Source organism: Oncorhynchus gorbuscha, mitochondrion, assembly GCF_021184085.1.
Source record: "Oncorhynchus gorbuscha mitochondrion, complete genome".
Lineage (NCBI taxonomy): Eukaryota > Metazoa > Chordata > Actinopteri > Salmoniformes > Salmonidae > Oncorhynchus > Oncorhynchus gorbuscha.
In genome coordinates this window covers 1-16,785 of record NC_010959.1, presented here as the reverse complement: position 1 = coordinate 16,785, position 16,785 = coordinate 1, and the positions used below count along the sequence as shown (strand labels likewise).

Here is a 16,785-nt window from a genome sequence, read left to right as displayed (position 1 = left end):
CAGAGTGTAGTTTAATTTAGAATCTTAGCTTTGGGAGTTAAGGGTGGGAGTTAAAATCTCCTCTTTCTGAGCACTAGGGGGGGTTTTAACCTCCGACTTCCGGATTACAAGACCGGCGCTCTGGCGCTGAGCTACTAGGGCAGGCTCATTGGAGGGCTTTATTTTCTGCCCAGCCGGCTAAGGGAGAAAGAACTAGGAAAATGGCGAAGTAGATTACTGAGGCAACTTGGCCGATAATGATGAACGGATGTTCTACGGGTATGCCTCCGATTCAGGTTAGGATGAGTATATCTGCTACTAAAGCTCAAAATAAGAATTGGGTTAGTGGTCGAAAGGTTAATCCTCGTTGTTTAGATGTGTGTAGAATGGGGACAACCATAAGGACAAGGATGGAGAATAAAAGGGCGAGTACTCCTCCCAGTTTGTTGGGGATAGAACGTAGAATTGCGTAAGCGAATAGGAAATATCACTCGGGCTTGATATGAGGCGGGGTGACCAGTGGGTTAGCGGGCGTAAAATTGTCTGGGTCTCCTAAGAGGTTTGGTGCAAATAGGGCTAATGATGTTAGACCAAGAAGTATGGCTACGAACCCGAGGAGGTCTTTGTACGAGAAGTAAGGGTGAAACGAGATTTTATCGGCATCGGAGTTAATCCCTGCCGGGTTGTTAGATCCTGTCTCATGAAGGAATAGGAGGTGAAGGACTGTAGCAGCTGCGATGACGAAAGGGAATAGAAAGTGAAAGGCGAAAAATCGTGTTAGGGTGGCGTTATCAACGGAGAATCCGCCTCAAATCCATTGTACTAGGGCGCCGCCCACATAGGGAACAGCGGAAAGAAGGTTTGTAATTACAGTGGCCCCTCAGAAGGACATTTGTCCTCACGGGAGGACGTAGCCTACGAATGCAGTTATTATAGTGAGAAGTAAAAGTACAACTCCGATACTCCAGGTTTCTTTGTATAGGTATGATCCATAATAAAGTCCCCGGGCGATATGCATATAAATACAAATAAAAAAGAAAGATGCTCCGTTAGCATGGATGTTACGAATTAGTCAGCCGTAGCTGACATCTCGGCAGATGTGGCAGACAGAGGAAAAAGCTGTTGAAATGTCGGAAGTGTAGTGCATGGCTAGGAATAGCCCGGTAAGAATTTGGGTGGCTAGGCATAAGCCTAGGAGTGAGCCAAAGTTTCATCAGACTGAGATGTTAGATGGTGCTGGGAGGTCGACTAGTGCGTCATTAGCGATTTTTAGGAGAGGATGGGTTTTTCGGAGGTTGGCCATTAGGTTCTTGTAGTTGAATAACAACGGTGGTTTTTCAAGTCATTAGTTTCGGTTAAAGTCCGAGCAGGAATTATGACTTATCTTGTGTCTTTATTTCTTTTAGGGTTGGTTTTAGGGCTTGTAGCTGTTGCATCCAATCCTGCGCCCTACTTTGCTGCTTTGGGATTGGTTGTAGCAGCAGGTGTAGGTTGTGGTGTTTTGGTGGGTCACGGGGGGTCTTTTCTATCTTTGGTATTATTTTTGATTTATTTGGGGGGAATGCTTGTGGTATTTGCTTATTCAGCAGCTTTAGCTGCTGAGCCTTTTCCTGAGTCTTGAGGGGATCGTTCGGTTTTAGGTTATGTGGTAGTGTACATGGCGGGGGTGATATTAGTGGCAGGGTTATTTTGGGGTGGATGATATGAAACTTCATGAGCAGTGGTGGATGAGTTTAAGGAGCTTTCTGTCTTGCGTGGGGATACGAGCGGGGTGGCGCTGATGTACTCTCATGGAGGGGGAATGTTAATTGCGTGTGCTTGGGTACTGCTGCTAACACTTTTTGTGGTGCTGGAATTGACACGGGGGTTGAGTCGAGGGGCGCTTCGAGCAGTCTAGGTTAGTGTCAGTAGGACAGCTAGGGTTGTCGAAAGGAAAAATAGAGTGAGGTATGTTTTGATTATGCCTTGTTGGATGTTACTTGTTGTTGTGACTATGGGTAGGTGAGTTGAAATAATTCCTTTCGGGCCTACTTTTTCAAATCATGTTTGATCAACCATTTGGCTGGCAATGGCTTGTCCTAAAGTTAAGTTTAGTTTGGGGGTTAATCGGTGGATGATAGCGGGGAAGAATCCAAGTATGTTGGAGAAGTTGTGTGTAATAAGGTTGGGCGTAGTTTTAAATTGCTTGCTAGTTAGTGATGCAAGTTCTAATGCAATGATAAGGCCTAAGATGGTAACTAGGAGAGCGGCCAGTTTCAAGTGGGTGGGCATAGTTATTACGGGTGTGTTGGTGGGGAGGAAATTTGAGGTAATTAGTAGTCCTGCAATGATGCTTCCTCAGGCTAGTCGTTTGATAGGGTTAATTACGGATGGATTATTTTCATTAATGGGGGCCGTTGTCGTAAAGCGGGGGTGTCCTATGGAGACGAAAAAGATAACTCGGAGGCTATAAATGGCGGTGAATGAGGTGGCTAGTAAGGTAAGAGTGAGGGCCCAGGCGTTGAGGTGGGATGTGTTTAAGGCTTCAATAATAGCATCTTTGGAGAAAAATCCTGCTAAGAAGGGGGTGCCGGTGAGTGCAAGACTTCCGATTGTAAGGCAGGAGGAAGTAAATGGGGTGAGGTTGTGTATGCCTCCTATTTTTCGAATATCTTGTTCGTCGTTTAAACTGTGAATAATTGAGCCGGAACATAAGAAAAGTATTGCTTTGAAGAATGCGTGAGTGCAGATGTGGAGAAAGGCTAGCTGTGGCTGATTAAGTCCGATGGTGACTATTATAAGTCCTAGTTGGCTGGATGTAGAGAATGCGACAATTTTTTTAATATCATTTTGTGTTAGGGCACAGGTGGCGGTGAATAGGGTGGTTAGGGCTCCTAGGCATAAGCAAGTGGTGAGGGCTGTTTGGTTGTTTTCTATTAGAGGATGGAGTCGAATTAACAGGAAGATGCCCGCGACTACTATGGTGCTGGAGTGTAGTAGGGCAGATACCGGCGTAGGACCTTCTATCGCTGAAGGAAGTCACGGGTGAAGTCCAAATTGCGCTGATTTGCCGGTGGCGGCTAGAATGAGGCCTATAAGAGGGAGTGTAAGGTCGAGACCTTTTGAAGAGGCAAATATTTGTTGAATTTCTCAGGAGTTAAGGTTTGTTGCGAACCAGGCTATACTTAAGATAAGTCCAATGTCTCCTACACGGTTATAAATCACAGCTTGTATGGCAGCTGTGTTAGCATCAGCCCGTCCGTGCCATCACCCAATGAGGAGGAACGATATAATTCCGACTCCCTCTCAGCCGATGAATAGTTGAAATATATTGTTGGCGGTCACCAAAATAATTATGGCAATCAGGAAGAGGAGGAGGTATTTAAAGAACCGGTTTATGTTTGGATCGGCGTGTATATACCATGATGCGAATTCGAGAATAGATCAGGTTACGTACAGGGCAATTGGGGTAAAAATAATGGAGTAGTGGTCAAATTTAAAGCTAAGGTTAATATCAAAGGTTGTGGTGTTTATTCATTGCCAGTTAGTGACGATAGTTTCAGTTCCTTGATCTAGGAAGATAAAAAGGGGGAGTAAGCTTACGAGGAAGGCCATTTTGATGGCAGTTTTTACTTGAGTAAGGGATCAGTTTTTGTGTTGAGGGGTCGGGGTGAGAGTGGTGATGAGGGGGTAGATTAGAAGGGTAAAAATTATTAAAAGGGATGAGCTTAAGATGAGTGTAGTGGGGTGCATAGCTGCTACTTGGATTTGCACCAAGAGTTTTTGGTTCCTAAGACCAATGGATGAGCTGTTATCCTTTAGAAGCACGAGTGAACCTCAGAATTTAACTGGGGTGTCAGAAGATTAGCAGTCTCTGATATCAACAGATTTCTCTCGGTGGATAAGAGGGTTCTAACCTCTGTTTTTAGAATCACAATCTAATGTCTTGGTTAAACTATATCTACAGAAACATCAGCCTCACATGAGTTCAGGCTTTAAAATTAGGAGGATAATCGGGATGAGGTGTAAAATAATAAGCAGATGTTCTCGGGTGTGGGCGGGTTCAAGAGCAATAATATGGGAAGGTAGGGGCCCCCGCTGGGTTATTAAGAACAGATAGAGGGAGTAGCTTGCTGTGATTAGTGTGCCTAGTCCCGTGAGAATAAGAGTTCAATATGACCAGTTAAATATAGAAGTGATGATTATTAGTTCTCCCATAAGGTTGGGGAGAGGAGGAAGGGCTAGATTAGCCAAACTAGCGATAAATCATCAAGTGGTCATTAAGGGAAGAATTATTTGCATTCCTCGTGCCAGAAGTATGGTTCGGCTATGAGTGCGTTCGTAGCTAGTATTGGCTAAGCAGAAAAGTGCTGAGGAGGCGAGGCCGTGTGCGATTATGAGGATAATTGCGCCAGTGAATCCTCAGGGAGTTTGAATCAAAATGCCCCCTGCAACCAGTCCTATGTGGCCTACTGAAGAGTAGGCGATTAGTGACTTCAGGTCCGTTTGACGAAGGCAGATGGACCCAGTTATAATGATACCTCAAAGGGCCAAAACGATAAAGGGGTAGGCTAGTTCTTTGGTGAGGGGGTCTAGTATAACTATCATACGTATTATGCCGTACCCCCCTAGTTTGAGGAGGACAGCTGCTAGGATTATAGATCCGGCGATTGGGGCCTCTACGTGGGCTTTTGGAAGTCAAAGGTGAACGCCATAGAGTGGCATTTTTACAAGGAAAGCTAAAAGGCAGGCAGCTCACCAGAGTTTATCACCCCATGTTAAAAGGTGCAAAGGTTGTGTATATTGCAGGGTGAATATAGATAGGGTTCCGTTATCATTTTGTATAAGAAGCAGGGCTACTAGGAGGGGCAGGGAACCAGCTAATGTATAAAATAAGAAGTAGGTACCGGCATTGAGACGCTCTGTTTGATTTCCTCAGCGGGTGATAATAATTAGGGTCGGGAGTAGTGTGGCTTCGAATATGATGTAAAATATAATGATTTCTGTGGCCCCGAATGCTAGGATTAGGAATGTTTGGAGGGAGACGAGGAGGGAGATGTAGGTTCGTTGGCGATTTAATGGTTCAGGGGACAGGTGATTTTGGCTAGCGAGGATCATAAGGGGGAGCAATCAGCAGGTTAATACTAATAGGGGTGTTGACAGAGGATCAGTTGCTAGATAGAGGTTTGAGGAAGATCATCCGGTTTCTGATGATCACTTAAGTCAGGATAAACTTGCTAGGGCAATGATTAGACTTTGGGCAATTGATGTAGTTCACAGTCATTTCGCGGGGCTGAGCCAGATCGTTGGGAAGAGCATGAGTGTGGGGATCAGGATTTTTAACATTGGAGGAGGTTTAAGCTTTGGAGGCGATCTGTGCCGTGTGTTCGTGCGGTTGCTACTAGTAGGGCTAATCCTGCGCTGGCTTCACAGGCTGAGAATGCTAGGAGAAGCATAGGAGCCACTGAGTAGCCAGTTGCTTCTATTTGAAGAGCTCAGAGGGAGAGGGCGATAAATAGAGAGAGCATTATTCCTTCTAGGCAAAGAAGGGCTGAGAGAAGATGGGTGCGGTGAAACGCGAGTCCTATAAGCCCTAGAATAAAGGCTGAGGTAAAGCTGAAGTGTACTGGTGTCATAAGGCGGTCATGGACTTAAACCATGGTCTTTTGAGCCGAAATCAAGGGTCTTGTTTTGGACTAACTGCCTATTCGGCTCATTCTAAGCCTCCTTGGGTTCACTCATAAATTAAGCCAAGAGTAAGGAGGGCGAGTACGGCAGTGGATCAAATAAGTGTTAGAGTTGGGGTATTGAGCTGATCCCCTCAGGGTAGGGGGAGGAGGAGGGCAATTTCTAGATCGAATAGGAGGAAGAGGATGGCGATTAGAAAGAAGCGTAAAGAGAAGGGTAGACGGGCAGACCCCAAGGGGTCGAATCCACATTCGTAGGGGGATAACTTTTCTGCGTCGGGGGAAATTTGTGGCAATCAGAAAGAGATAGTGGCTAGTACTGCGGACAGTGTGATGGTAATAGTAATGATCGTTGTAATTAGGTTCATTATCTTTCCTTGGATTTTAACCAAGACCAGGTGATTGGAAGTCACTCGTACTAATTAATACTAGAAAGATTATGAGCCTCATCAGTAAATAGAGACGTATAGGAAGAGTCACACAACGTCTACAAAGTGTCAATATCAAGCAGCGGCTTCAAAGCCAAAATGATGCTCAGATGTGAAGTGGTATTGAATTTGTCGTAGAAGGCAGACGGCCAAAAAGGTAGAGCCGATGATTACGTGTAGGCCATGGAATCCTGTGGCTACAAAGAAAGTGGATCCGTATACGCCGTCAGCGATTGTAAATGGGGCTTCGTAGTATTCTATGCCCTGTAGGAAAGTGAAGTAGAATCCCAGTAAGATGGTAAGGGTGAGAGCTTGAATAGTTTGTTTTCGTTCCCCCTCTATGATGCTATGGTGGGCTCATGTAACGGTAACACCAGATGCTAGAAGAACCGCAGTATTAAGAAGTGGGACCTCAAAGGGGTCTAAAGTAGTAATGCCTGTGGGGGGTCAGCAGCCTCCTAATTCAGGTGTGGGAGCTAGGCTAGCGTGGTAGAAGGCTCAGAAGAAGCCGAGGAAAAAGAATACTTCGGAGGTAATAAATAAAATTATGCCATATCGTAACCCTTTTTGAACCGGGGGTGTGTGGTGTCCTTGAAAGGTACCCTCTCGGATAATATCCCGTCATCACTGGTATATGGTGAGAAGTAGAAGAACATTACCCAGGGTTAGTAGAGTGAGCGAGTGGAAGTGAAATCAGACTGCAGTGCCTGATGTAAGCAAGAGGGCGGCAATTGCGCCGGTCAGAGGTCAGGGGCTTGGGTCAACCATGTGGTATGCGTGTGCTTGGTGTGCCATTAAACGTTTTCTTGTAAATAGAGGCTTAAGAGTAGGACAAAAACGTAGGCCTGAATCATGGCTACAGCAATTTCAAGAAGGGTAAGTAGAAATAGAACAATAGAAGTTAGGATTGCTACTGTAGGTATCAAAGGTAAAAGGACGAAGGCTGCTGTGGCAATTAGTTGGATGAGAAGGTGGCCTGCTGTGAGATTGGCTGTAAGTCGTACGCCAAGGGCGAGGGGGCGGATAAAAAGGCTAATTGTTTCGATGATAATCAGTACAGGGATTAGCGGGACGGGGGTTCCTTCAGGCAAGAGGTGACCTAGAGCGGCGGTAGGTTGGTTTCGTATGCCGATGATTACTGTGGCAAGTCATAACGGGACTGCGAGACCTATATTGAGTGAGAGTTGCGTGGTGGGGGTGAATGTATATGGAAGTAGCCCTAGCATGTTTAGGGTAATAAGAAATAGTATTAGAGAGGTTAGTAGAGCTGCTCATTTGTGGCCGCCTAAATTAAGTGGTAAAAGAAGTTGTTGGGTAAACCGGTTGATAAATCATCCTTGAAGGGTAATTAGGCGGTTGTTTAGCCATCGGGCAGAAGGGGTGGGGAAAAGAATTCACGGGAGGGTTAATGCTACAGCGATAAGTGGGATACCTAAGTATGTGGGGCTCATAAATTGGTCGAAGAAGCTTAGTGTCATGGTCAGTTTCAGGGTTCAGGTTTAGCTTTTTCAGTGCTTTGTGAGGTAGGTTCATTTGTGAAGGTGTGGCCGAGGACTTTCGGGGGAATAACAGTTAGAAAAACTAATCATGAGAATACTAAAATAGCAAATCAGGGGGCGGGGTTGAGTTGGGGCATGTCACTAGGGGTGGTTGGGGGCCACCAATCTTTAGCTTAAAAGGCTAACGCTGTTCCCGATTTAGCTTCTTAGTGAGGCATCTTCAAGTATTATAGTGGATCATTTCTCGAAGTGTTCTAGGGGCACTGCTTCAACAACGATGGGTATGAAGCTATGGTTAGCTCCGCAGATTTCAGAACATTGTCCGTAGAATACTCCAGGTCGGGAGGCAATAAAGGCTGTTTGGTTTAATCGTCCTGGGACGGCATCTATTTTTACACCTAAGGAAGGAACGGCTCAGGAGTGAAGGACGTCTTCAGCTGAAACGAGGATTCGGATCGGGGATTCCACTGGGACAACCATTCGATGGTCTGTTTCTAGAAGACGGAATTGGCCAGGCACTAAATCTTGAGTGGGGACTATGTAAGAGTCAAAGCCTAAGTCTTCGTAGTCTGTGTATTCGTAGCTTCAATATCATTGGTGACCCATTGCTTTAATAGTAAGGTGCGGGTCATTAATTTCATCTATGAGGTAGAGAATTCGGAGGGAGGGGAGGGCGATGAGAATGAGGATTACAGCTGGGAGGATAGTTCAAACGACTTCAATTTCTTGAGAATCAAGGATATACTTATTAGTAAGTTTAGTGGAGACTATTGCTACGATGATGTAAAGCACTAGTGTGCTGATAAGAAGAACAATCATAAGAGCGTGGTCGTGGAAATGAAGAAGTTCTTCTATAACAGGGGAGGCCGCGTCTTGGAATCCTAATTGTGAGGGATGTGCCATTATAGCTAGATGCTTAAGACACGCGGGGTTTTAACCCACAATTCTGCCTTGACAAGGCAGTGTAATAGACTAGTTTTACTAGTGTCTTATAGAAGAAAGTGGCAGAGTGGTTATGCGGTTGGCTTGAAACCAGCACATGGGGGTTCAATTCCTCCCTTTCTCGTTAGTATGCTCGTACTTGGACAAACGCTGGTTCCTCGAATGTGTGGTAGGGCGGGGGGCATCCGTGTAGTCATTCTACGTTAGTTGAAGTTATTTCGATTGATGCTACTTCTCGTTTGGCAGCAAAAGCCTCTCAAAGAATAAATAGGAACATAATTACAGCTACTAAGGAGACAAGGGATCCGATTGAGGACACAGTGTTTCATAGCGTATAGGCGTCCGGGTAGTCAGAGTACCGTCGTGGTATCCCTGCGAGGCCTAGGAAGTGTTGTGGGAAGAAGGTTAAATTTACACCAATAAATATAATTCCAAAATGGATTTTGGTTCACGTGCTGTGAAGGGTGAACCCTGTAAATAGGGGGAATCAGTGTACGAAAGCGCCTATAATGGCAAATACAGCTCCTATCGATAGTACGTAGTGGAAATGGGCGACTACGTAATAAGTGTCATGTAAAACAATGTCTAATGAAGAGTTAGCAAGGACGATGCCCGTAAGCCCGCCCACTGTAAATAGGAAGATAAATCCTAGGGCTCAGAGAAGTGGTGTCTCTCATTTGATCGAGCCTCCGTGTAGTGTAGCTAGTCAGCTAAATACTTTTACTCCTGTGGGGATAGCGATAATTATGGTGGCAGATGTGAAGTAGGCACGAGTGTCCACGTCCATCCCGACAGTGAACATGTGGTGGGCTCAAACGATAAATCCTAACAAGCCGATGGCCATTATAGCTCATACTATTCCCATGTACCCGAAGGGTTCTTTCTTACCGGAGTAGTATGCAACGATGTGTGAAATTATGCCAAAGCCTGGAAGGATAAGAATATATACTTCTGGGTGACCGAAGAATCAAAAGAGGTGTTGGTATAAAATTGGATCTCCGCCCCCCGCTGGGTCAAAGAAAGTAGTGTTTAAATTTCGGTCCGTAAGCAACATAGTGATACCTGCTGCCAGAACGGGGAGGGATAGTAGTAGAAGTACAGCAGTAATTAGCACAGCTCAAACAAAAAGTGGGGTTTGGTACTGAGAGATTGCCGGTGGTTTTATGTTGATAATGGTCGTAATAAAATTAATGGCCCCTAAAATTGATGAGATTCCAGCTAAATGAAGGGAGAAGATAGTTAAGTCGACGGATGCTCCTGCGTGGGCAAGGTTCCCGGCTAGAGGGGGATAAACTGTCCATCCGGTACCAGCGCCGGCTTCGACTCCAGATGAAGAAAGGAGGAGGAGGAAGGATGGGGGCAGGAGTCAGAAGCTTATGTTGTTTATTCGTGGAAATGCTATATCTGGTGCCCCGATCATTAGGGGGATTAATCAGTTTCCAAAGCCTCCGATTATAATTGGTATGACTATAAAGAAAATCATAACGAAGGCATGGGCTGTAACGATTACGTTATAGATCTGGTCATTCCCTAGAAGAGCGCCTGGCTGGCTTAGTTCTGCCCGAATTAGTAGGCTTAGGGCGGTGCCTACTATCCCGGCTCAGGCACCAAATACTAAATAGAGGGTGCCAATGTCTTTGTGGTTGGTTGAGAAGAATCATCGTGTGATTGCCACAGGTAGGGTGGCTGAGGGTTCAAGCGGTGGATTGTAGCTCCATAAACAGAGGTTTAATTCCTCTCCTTATCAAGTCCTGTGGTGTACCACACGTTAGATTGCAAATCTGAAGAAGTAAACTAAAGTTTACCGGGGCTTTCCCCCGCCTCGCCCCCCCGGTGGCGGGGGAAAGTAGGTGGATGCTCGCTGGATAGAGCGCTTAGCTGTTAACTAAGAGTTTGTAGGATCGAGGCCTTCCCACCTAGAAAGGCTTTAGCTTAATTAAAGTGTTTGAGTTGCATTCAGAAGATGTGGGATAAAGTCCCGCAAGTCTTAGCAAGGGCTGGGAGATTTTCACTCCCGCTTAGAGCTTTGAAGGCTCTTGGTTTTAGTACTATCCTAAGCCCTTATTACAAAGTTAATATTGCAGTTACAGCTGGTGTAAGTGGAAGTAATCCCAGGGCTAAAATAGTAACAATTGAAAGTGGTAGTGTGATTATGGTAAAGTTGAGGCGTCAGGGGGCTGTTGCAGTTAGGGTGTTAGGATAGATAGTGAGGGTTAAGGCGTAGCAGAGTCGTAAGTAAAAGTAAAGGCTAAGGAGGGCTGTTATAGCAGCTAGTGTGGCAGATAGCGGGAGACCTTGTTTTGTTAGTTCTTGCAAGATGAGTCATTTTGGTATAAAGCCTGAGAGAGGGGGTAGACCCCCAAGTGATAATAGTACAAGAGCGGTTAGTGCTGCAAGGGCGGGAGATTTAGTTCATGAAATTGCTAAAGTGTTGATGGTTAGAGAATTATTGGTTTTTAGTGTAAGGAATGCTGAAGATGTTATGATAATATACAGGGAGAGGCTGAGGAGTGTGAGTGAGGGTGCAAATTGTAAGATTAGTACTATTCAGCCTAAGTGGGCAATTGAGGAGTATGCTAAGATTTTACGTAGTTGGGTTTGGTTAAGTCCACCCCAACCCCCCACGAGTGTTGATAGAAGACCGATCGCTACAAGCAGGGAAGAGTTGATCGTCGGGGCTACTTGAATTATAAGTGCGAAAGGCGCAAGTTTTTGTCAGGTTGATAAAATTAGGCCCGTAGTGAGTTCAAGACCTTGCAGAACCTCTGGTAGTCAAAAGTGAACGGGTGCAAGTCCAAGCTTTAGGGCAAGGGCTAATATTGCTGTTGTGGTTGCTAAAGGGTGGGATAGTTGGTGGATTTCTCATTCCCCCACTAATCAGGCATTGGTGGTGCTAGCAAAAAGGATTATTGCTGCGGCGGTTGCTTGCGTTAAAAAATATTTGGTTGTTGCTTCAATTGCTCGGGGGTGGTGCTGTTGCGCTATAATTGGAATAATGGCGAGGGTATTAATTTCTAGGCCTATTCATGCAAGTAATCAGTGGGAGCTGGCAAAGGTGAGGACTGTGCCTAGTCCAAGACTAGAAAGTAAGATGGTAAGTACGTAGGGGTTCATTAGTAAAGGAAGGATTTTAACCAACATATTCGGGGTATGGGCCCGAAAGCTTAATTAGCTGACCTTACTAGAAAGTGGTGTAGTGGAAGCACCAAGAGTTTTGATCTCTTGAGGATGGGTTCGAGCCCCTTCTCTCTAGAATTGAGGGGACTTGAACCCCTATCAGCCACGCTATCAAGGTGGTCCTTAAGCACTCAGGCACAATTCCAGGTTAAAGCTGAGGAGGGAGGCCAGCTAGAGCGATGGGGAGTGCTAGATGCCACAGTACAAGGGCCAGAGTGAGGGGTAGGAAGCTTTTCCAAACTAAATGTATGAGTTGATCGTATCGAAATCGTGGGTATGAAGCTCGCACTCATAAAAATACAACGGAGAGGAGGGCAGCTTTCGTTATTAGGTTTAGAGCAGTTAATTCGGGGAAGGCGGGGATGTGAGATGCTCCTAGAAATAGGACGGCTGAGAGTGTATTTATTAGAAGGATATTAGCATATTCGGCTAGGAAAAATAGGGCGAAGGGTCCTCCAGCATATTCTACATTGAATCCTGAAACTAATTCTGATTCTCCTTCTGTAAGGTCGAATGGTGCACGGTTTGTTTCAGCGAGGGTGGAAATGTACCATATGGCGGCAAGTGGTCAGGCTGGTACCAGTAGTCAGATGCTTTCCTGGGCTACGTTGAAGGTTTGAAGAGTGAATCCTCCTGTGATAATGATCACGCTAAGTAAGATTAATCCTAGGCTGACTTCGTAGGAGATGGTTTGTGCTACTGCTCGGAGGGCTCCGATTAGAGCGTACTTAGAGTTTGAGGCTCACCCTGACCCCAGGATGGAATATACTGCCAGGCTTGATAGTGCAAGCACAAATAGTACTCCTAAGTTAAGATCTGTGACAGGGTAAGGAATAGGTATAGGGGCTCACAGAGTAAGTGCAAGTGTAAGGGCAAGCATAGGTGTGGCGAGAAATAGAAAAGGTGAAGAGGTAGAGGGTCGAACTGGTTCTTTAATAAATAGTTTTAGGCCATCTGCGATGGGTTGTAGCAGTCCATAGGGGCCGACAATGTTTGGCCCCTTTCGAAGTTGCATGTACCCAAGGACTTTTCGTTCAAGTAGGGTCAGGAAAGCAACTGCTAACAGAACAGGTACGATGTATGCTAGCGGATTAATAATGTGGGTGATTAGGGTGGTGATCATAGCTAAGAAGAGGGTTTGAACCTCTGAGTAAGAGGGCTTAGGTCTCTCGCAATTACCGGGCTCTGCCACCTTAGCGCGCCGTTCTTTTAGGCAATTTTGGTGTGCCCCCTTGTCTGTTTTAGTTGCCTTCATCAGGTGGGGGTGGGGCGTGCCTTAAGCATGGGCCCCTTCTTTCCGGTCCTTTCGTACTAGGAAACATCACTTCATAGATAGAAACTGACCTGGATTACTCCGGTCTGAACTCAGATCACGTAGGACTTTAATCGTTGAACAAACGAACCCTTAATAGCGGCTGCACCATTAGGATGTCCTGATCCAACATCGAGGTCGTAAACCCCCTCGTCGATAGGGACTCTGGGAGAGGATTGCGCTGTTATCCCTAGGGTAACTCGGTCCGTTGATCGGCGTCTGCCGGATCATTTTTGGTCAGATATTCTGGTGCTTAGAGCTGTAGCTCTCGGCTGTGGGAGCAGTGCCCTCAGTCCACATGGGGGCTTTATTTTCCCCCGCGGTCGCCCCAACCAAAGACATATGGGCTAGGGGTCACTGCGTTTTTACTTGTTAATTCAAGGTTATTTACGTGATCTGCCGGGTGTCTAAAGCTCCATAGGGTCTTCTCGTCTTATGTACTTATGTCCGCTTCTGCACGGGCAGATCAATTTCATTGACTTGGAAGAGGAGACAGCTAAGCCCTCGTGATGCCATTCATACAGGTCTTCATTTAAAAGACAAGTGATTGCGCTACCTTCGCACGGTCAAAATACCGCGGCCGTTAAACCCATAGTCACAGGGCAGGCGGGACCTCTTATGCTTTGATTTGCAAGAGGCGATGTTTTTGGTAAACAGGCGAGGCTTGTGTTTGCCGAGTTCCTTCTCTTCCTTTGGGTCTTTCCCTGGGGGCACTCCTGTGTGGGGTTAACGATTTATTGGTGTAGGCTCTCCTTGGTGTTTATTCTGGTCTACATTTCCCTCTTGGTTTGGGTTCGCTATTTGTCGGTGGTGAGTCCGATCCGACTTACACATGTGCTGGGAGAGAGTTGTCCTCTCTTATTACTCATTCTAGCATAATCTCTTCCATGGGGGCATGGAACGGCTTAGTACGGTTAGGGGGTGGGATTTCTTATCAGGATAAGAGGTTTATGTCTGTCTGAGCTTTAACGCTTTCTGTGCAGGTGGCTGCTCTTAGGCCCACTGTAACAGGTTACCTTATTAATTATGATCCTTAGCCGCCTGTTAAGGTTGTGTCCTTGTTCAAAGGAGCTGTACCTCCTTTGACTAACTCTCCTGGCTTCTCTGGGACAATATTAGTTTTACTTTAAGGTCCTAAGAAATCCGGGGGGCTGAACTTCTATTCATTTCCTAAGCAACCAGCTATAACTAGGCTCGATAGGTTTATCACCTCTACTCGGGGCTCGTCCCACTCTTTTGCCACAGAGACGGGTTAGCCCTGCAATAGGCTGTCCCGGAGTAGCTCGTCTAGTTTCGGGGGCCCGGACTAAAGTTCTCTTTGCTCGGGTTTGCTGGCTAAATCATGATGCAAAAGGTACGAGATTTAATCTCTGCTTTTCTGGGCTTAAATGGATTATTTCAATTCTCTTTCAGCTTTCCCTTGCGGTACTTTTTCTGTTGCTCAATTATTCCCTTTTCGGTCGCCCGTACTAAGGTGGAAAAATGGTTTGTTGATTTAATTCTAAATCTTATGGGGGTATATATGTTGTGGTGTTAGACCAAGTGAGTTGGCTAGCTAGTCAGCTCAGGGTAATCCGATTTGCACGGATGTCTTCTCGGTGTAAGGGAGGTGCTTTACTATTTTAGCTACACTCTGATTATTCCAAGTGCACCTTCCGGTACACTTACCATGTTACGACTTGCCTCCCCTTTGTTCGGTTAGCTTCTTAGTTAGAAGGATAGGTTGAACTTGGGGAGAGTGACGGGCGGTGTGTGCGCGCCTCAGAGCCAGTTTCAAGAGAACTCTCTGTTTTCTATTTACTGCTAAATCCACCTTCGGACGCTGATTTCACAGCGCGGTTCGTAATGCTCTAATTTAGAGAATGTAGCCCATTTCTTCCCACCCCATGCGCTACACCTCGACCTGACGTTTTGGGTTTTGCCCATTTTGCTTACTATGGGGCCTTCACAGGGTAAGCTGACGACGGTGGTATATAGGCGGGTAAAACAAGAGGTGGTGAGGTTGAACGGGGGTTATCGGTTCTAGAACAGGCTCCTCTAGGTGGGTCTGAGGCACCGCCAAGTCCTTTGGGTTTTAAGCTGGCGCTTGTAGTCCCCTGGCGGATATCAATTGTATATTTTTATCAAGGTTTACGGCTAGGCATAGTGGGGTATCTAATCCCAGTTTGTTTCTTAGCTGTCGTGGGGTCAGGCATAATTAAAGCTGCTTTCGCAGTAGGTCTTCGTGCTCCCAGATGCGTATGACGGCTGAGGGGGTGTTCGGCTTTATTAAATATTTTTCCATAACCACTCTTTACGCCGGTAGTTATCAACTAGGGCCTCTCGTATAACCGCGGTGGCTGGCACGAGTTTTACCGGCCCTCTTAACCTTAACTAAGTCAAGCTTTCGCTTATGGCTTAATATTTATCACTGCTGAGTTTCCTTGGGGGTGTGGCTTAGCAAGGCGTCGTGGGCTGCTTGAGCGCGCCTGATGCCGGCTCCTCGTCCCCGGGCGGGGGATTAAGGGCATCCTCACAGGAATGCGGAGACTTGCATGTGTAAGTTTAGTTAAAGCTGATAGTAAAGTCAGGACCAAGCCTTTGTGCTTGCGGGACTTTCTAGGGTCCGTCTTAACAGCTTCAGTGTTATGCTTTAGTTAAGCTACGCGAGCAGCGGGCTGTGCAGCAAAATGGCGCTGATGACAGCGTTATCGGTGCCGGGCGTGTAAAATGGGCCGAAAAGTTTATTAATGTATACTTTAATTATGAAAATGTACGCATTACAGCGCTGTCGGTGCCAAATGCTATAAAGTGCATCAAAAGTTTATTAATGTATACTAATTATGAAAATGTACGCATTACAGCGCTGTCGGTGCCAAATGCTATAAAGTGCATCAAAAGTTTATTAATGTAATATAAAAATATTACGCTGATTTGAGACTTCCTGGTTTAGGGGTTTAACAGGAACATAAGGATCTTTCAGCATTAGGGGGGTAGGGGGGTTTACCGCGCGGAAGCCGGGAAGAAGCCGGGGAGATCTTAGATATCTGTGAAGAAAATAACGGACCTTATGCACTTGATATCCAAGTATGTGATTCTTTATAGAATATCATTCCAACATTATACATTGGTTCTCTGGAATTCAAGATCTAATTCGACCTTGTTAGACTTCTTAGCTTGCACTTGTATATGCAAGCTGAAAGGAAAGAAAAAAAAAAGAGAACCCTATGCATATAAAAGAACGCCCGGCTTGGTGGGTAACGGGCAATAAGATTGACACCATTAACCAGATGCTTTACATTCGGCTTTCAGGGGCTGGTTTCTTAAGGATAGCCCTCGACTTAGGAACCAAATGCCAGGAATAAATCACGAGATGCGACCTAATACGAAATTTGCCCCTGACCATCAATAAGAGTTAGCCTACTATGGAATCGTTGGTCGGTTCTTACTACATTAAACCGTACTGATGCTGAACTGATGCTGAAAGTTGGTGGGTAAAGACGGAGCCCGTGTTAGCTGGAGGTTTGTTGATGTGGCAATTAATCAGTTGCAGACAACTTAGTTGGTTATTATCACGTGTTTGGCTTATAGTAAACCTTGGGTTAGTGCTGATATATGAGGGGTTAAAATCAATATGTGTTGATAATACATATGATGTACTACTCACGTGCAGTATTATATATGGGTGTATGCATAACATGTAATGTTATACATAGTGAAGTTATAACATAGGGTTAACACGTTATAACATTTACAAATGTGCGAAATATCGCCGCATTTAGAAATGTGCGAAATATCGCCGT

The 16,785-nt window shown here is 45.6% G+C and overlaps 13 protein-coding genes across 13 annotated transcripts, besides 26 other annotated features; 1 reads left to right on the top strand and 12 right to left on the bottom strand. All coding sequences in view use genetic code 2, as the record gives it.

Moving 5' to 3' along the window:
* Positions 1 to 70, top strand: a tRNA (tRNA-Pro).
* Positions 70 to 141, bottom strand: a tRNA (tRNA-Thr).
* CYTB (cytochrome b) lies at positions 142 to 1,282 on the bottom strand. Its single transcript has one exon. A coding segment is annotated over exon 1 (1,141 nt).
* A 3-nt stretch (positions 1,283 to 1,285) lies between these two features.
* Positions 1,286 to 1,354, top strand: a tRNA (tRNA-Glu).
* On the top strand, positions 1,355 to 1,876 carry ND6 (NADH dehydrogenase subunit 6). The gene has a single exon. It carries the CDS (start codon positions 1,355 to 1,357, stop codon positions 1,874 to 1,876), a length of 522 nt encoding a protein of 173 aa, YP_001974512.1.
* Positions 1,873 to 3,711, bottom strand: ND5 (NADH dehydrogenase subunit 5). Its single transcript has one exon. It carries the CDS (start codon positions 3,709 to 3,711, stop codon positions 1,873 to 1,875), a length of 1,839 nt encoding a protein of 612 aa, YP_001974511.1.
* Positions 3,712 to 3,784, bottom strand: a tRNA (tRNA-Leu).
* Position 3,785: 1 nt separating this feature from the next.
* Positions 3,786 to 3,854, bottom strand: a tRNA (tRNA-Ser).
* Positions 3,855 to 3,923, bottom strand: a tRNA (tRNA-His).
* Positions 3,924 to 5,304, bottom strand: ND4 (NADH dehydrogenase subunit 4). The gene has a single exon. A coding segment is annotated over exon 1 (1,381 nt).
* Positions 5,298 to 5,594, bottom strand: ND4L (NADH dehydrogenase subunit 4L). The gene has a single exon. It carries the CDS (start codon positions 5,592 to 5,594, stop codon positions 5,298 to 5,300), a length of 297 nt encoding a protein of 98 aa, YP_001974509.1.
* Positions 5,595 to 5,663, bottom strand: a tRNA (tRNA-Arg).
* On the bottom strand, positions 5,664 to 6,013 carry ND3 (NADH dehydrogenase subunit 3). The gene has a single exon. A coding segment is annotated over exon 1 (350 nt).
* Positions 6,014 to 6,083, bottom strand: a tRNA (tRNA-Gly).
* Positions 6,084 to 6,868, bottom strand: COX3 (cytochrome c oxidase subunit III). Its single transcript has one exon. A coding segment is annotated over exon 1 (785 nt).
* Positions 6,868 to 7,551, bottom strand: ATP6 (ATP synthase F0 subunit 6). Its single transcript has one exon. It carries the CDS (start codon positions 7,549 to 7,551, stop codon positions 6,868 to 6,870), a length of 684 nt encoding a protein of 227 aa, YP_001974506.1.
* ATP8 (ATP synthase F0 subunit 8) lies at positions 7,542 to 7,709 on the bottom strand. The gene has a single exon. The coding sequence runs from the start codon at positions 7,707 to 7,709 to the stop codon at positions 7,542 to 7,544; it is 168 nt and encodes a 55-aa protein (YP_001974505.1).
* A 1-nt stretch (position 7,710) lies between these two features.
* Positions 7,711 to 7,784, bottom strand: a tRNA (tRNA-Lys).
* Positions 7,785 to 8,475, bottom strand: COX2 (cytochrome c oxidase subunit II). The gene has a single exon. A coding segment is annotated over exon 1 (691 nt).
* A 14-nt stretch (positions 8,476 to 8,489) lies between these two features.
* Positions 8,490 to 8,564, bottom strand: a tRNA (tRNA-Asp).
* A 3-nt stretch (positions 8,565 to 8,567) lies between these two features.
* Positions 8,568 to 8,638, top strand: a tRNA (tRNA-Ser).
* Positions 8,639 to 10,189, bottom strand: COX1 (cytochrome c oxidase subunit I). The gene has a single exon. It carries the CDS (start codon positions 10,187 to 10,189, stop codon positions 8,639 to 8,641), a length of 1,551 nt encoding a protein of 516 aa, YP_001974503.1.
* Position 10,190: 1 nt separating this feature from the next.
* Positions 10,191 to 10,261, top strand: a tRNA (tRNA-Tyr).
* Positions 10,262 to 10,327, top strand: a tRNA (tRNA-Cys).
* Positions 10,328 to 10,361: an origin of replication (OriL).
* Positions 10,362 to 10,434, top strand: a tRNA (tRNA-Asn).
* Position 10,435: 1 nt separating this feature from the next.
* Positions 10,436 to 10,495, top strand: a tRNA (tRNA-Ala).
* A 1-nt stretch (position 10,496) lies between these two features.
* Positions 10,497 to 10,576, bottom strand: a tRNA (tRNA-Trp).
* A 2-nt stretch (positions 10,577 to 10,578) lies between these two features.
* On the bottom strand, positions 10,579 to 11,628 carry ND2 (NADH dehydrogenase subunit 2). Its single transcript has one exon. It carries the CDS (start codon positions 11,626 to 11,628, stop codon positions 10,579 to 10,581), a length of 1,050 nt encoding a protein of 349 aa, YP_001974502.1.
* Positions 11,629 to 11,697, bottom strand: a tRNA (tRNA-Met).
* Positions 11,697 to 11,767, top strand: a tRNA (tRNA-Gln).
* Positions 11,765 to 11,836, bottom strand: a tRNA (tRNA-Ile).
* A 3-nt stretch (positions 11,837 to 11,839) lies between these two features.
* ND1 (NADH dehydrogenase subunit 1) lies at positions 11,840 to 12,814 on the bottom strand. The gene has a single exon. The coding sequence runs from the start codon at positions 12,812 to 12,814 to the stop codon at positions 11,840 to 11,842; it is 975 nt and encodes a 324-aa protein (YP_001974501.1).
* Positions 12,815 to 12,889, bottom strand: a tRNA (tRNA-Leu).
* Positions 12,890 to 14,567, bottom strand: an rRNA (l-rRNA).
* Positions 14,568 to 14,639, bottom strand: a tRNA (tRNA-Val).
* Positions 14,640 to 15,586, bottom strand: an rRNA (s-rRNA).
* Positions 15,587 to 15,654, bottom strand: a tRNA (tRNA-Phe).
* Positions 15,655 to 16,785: a D loop (control region).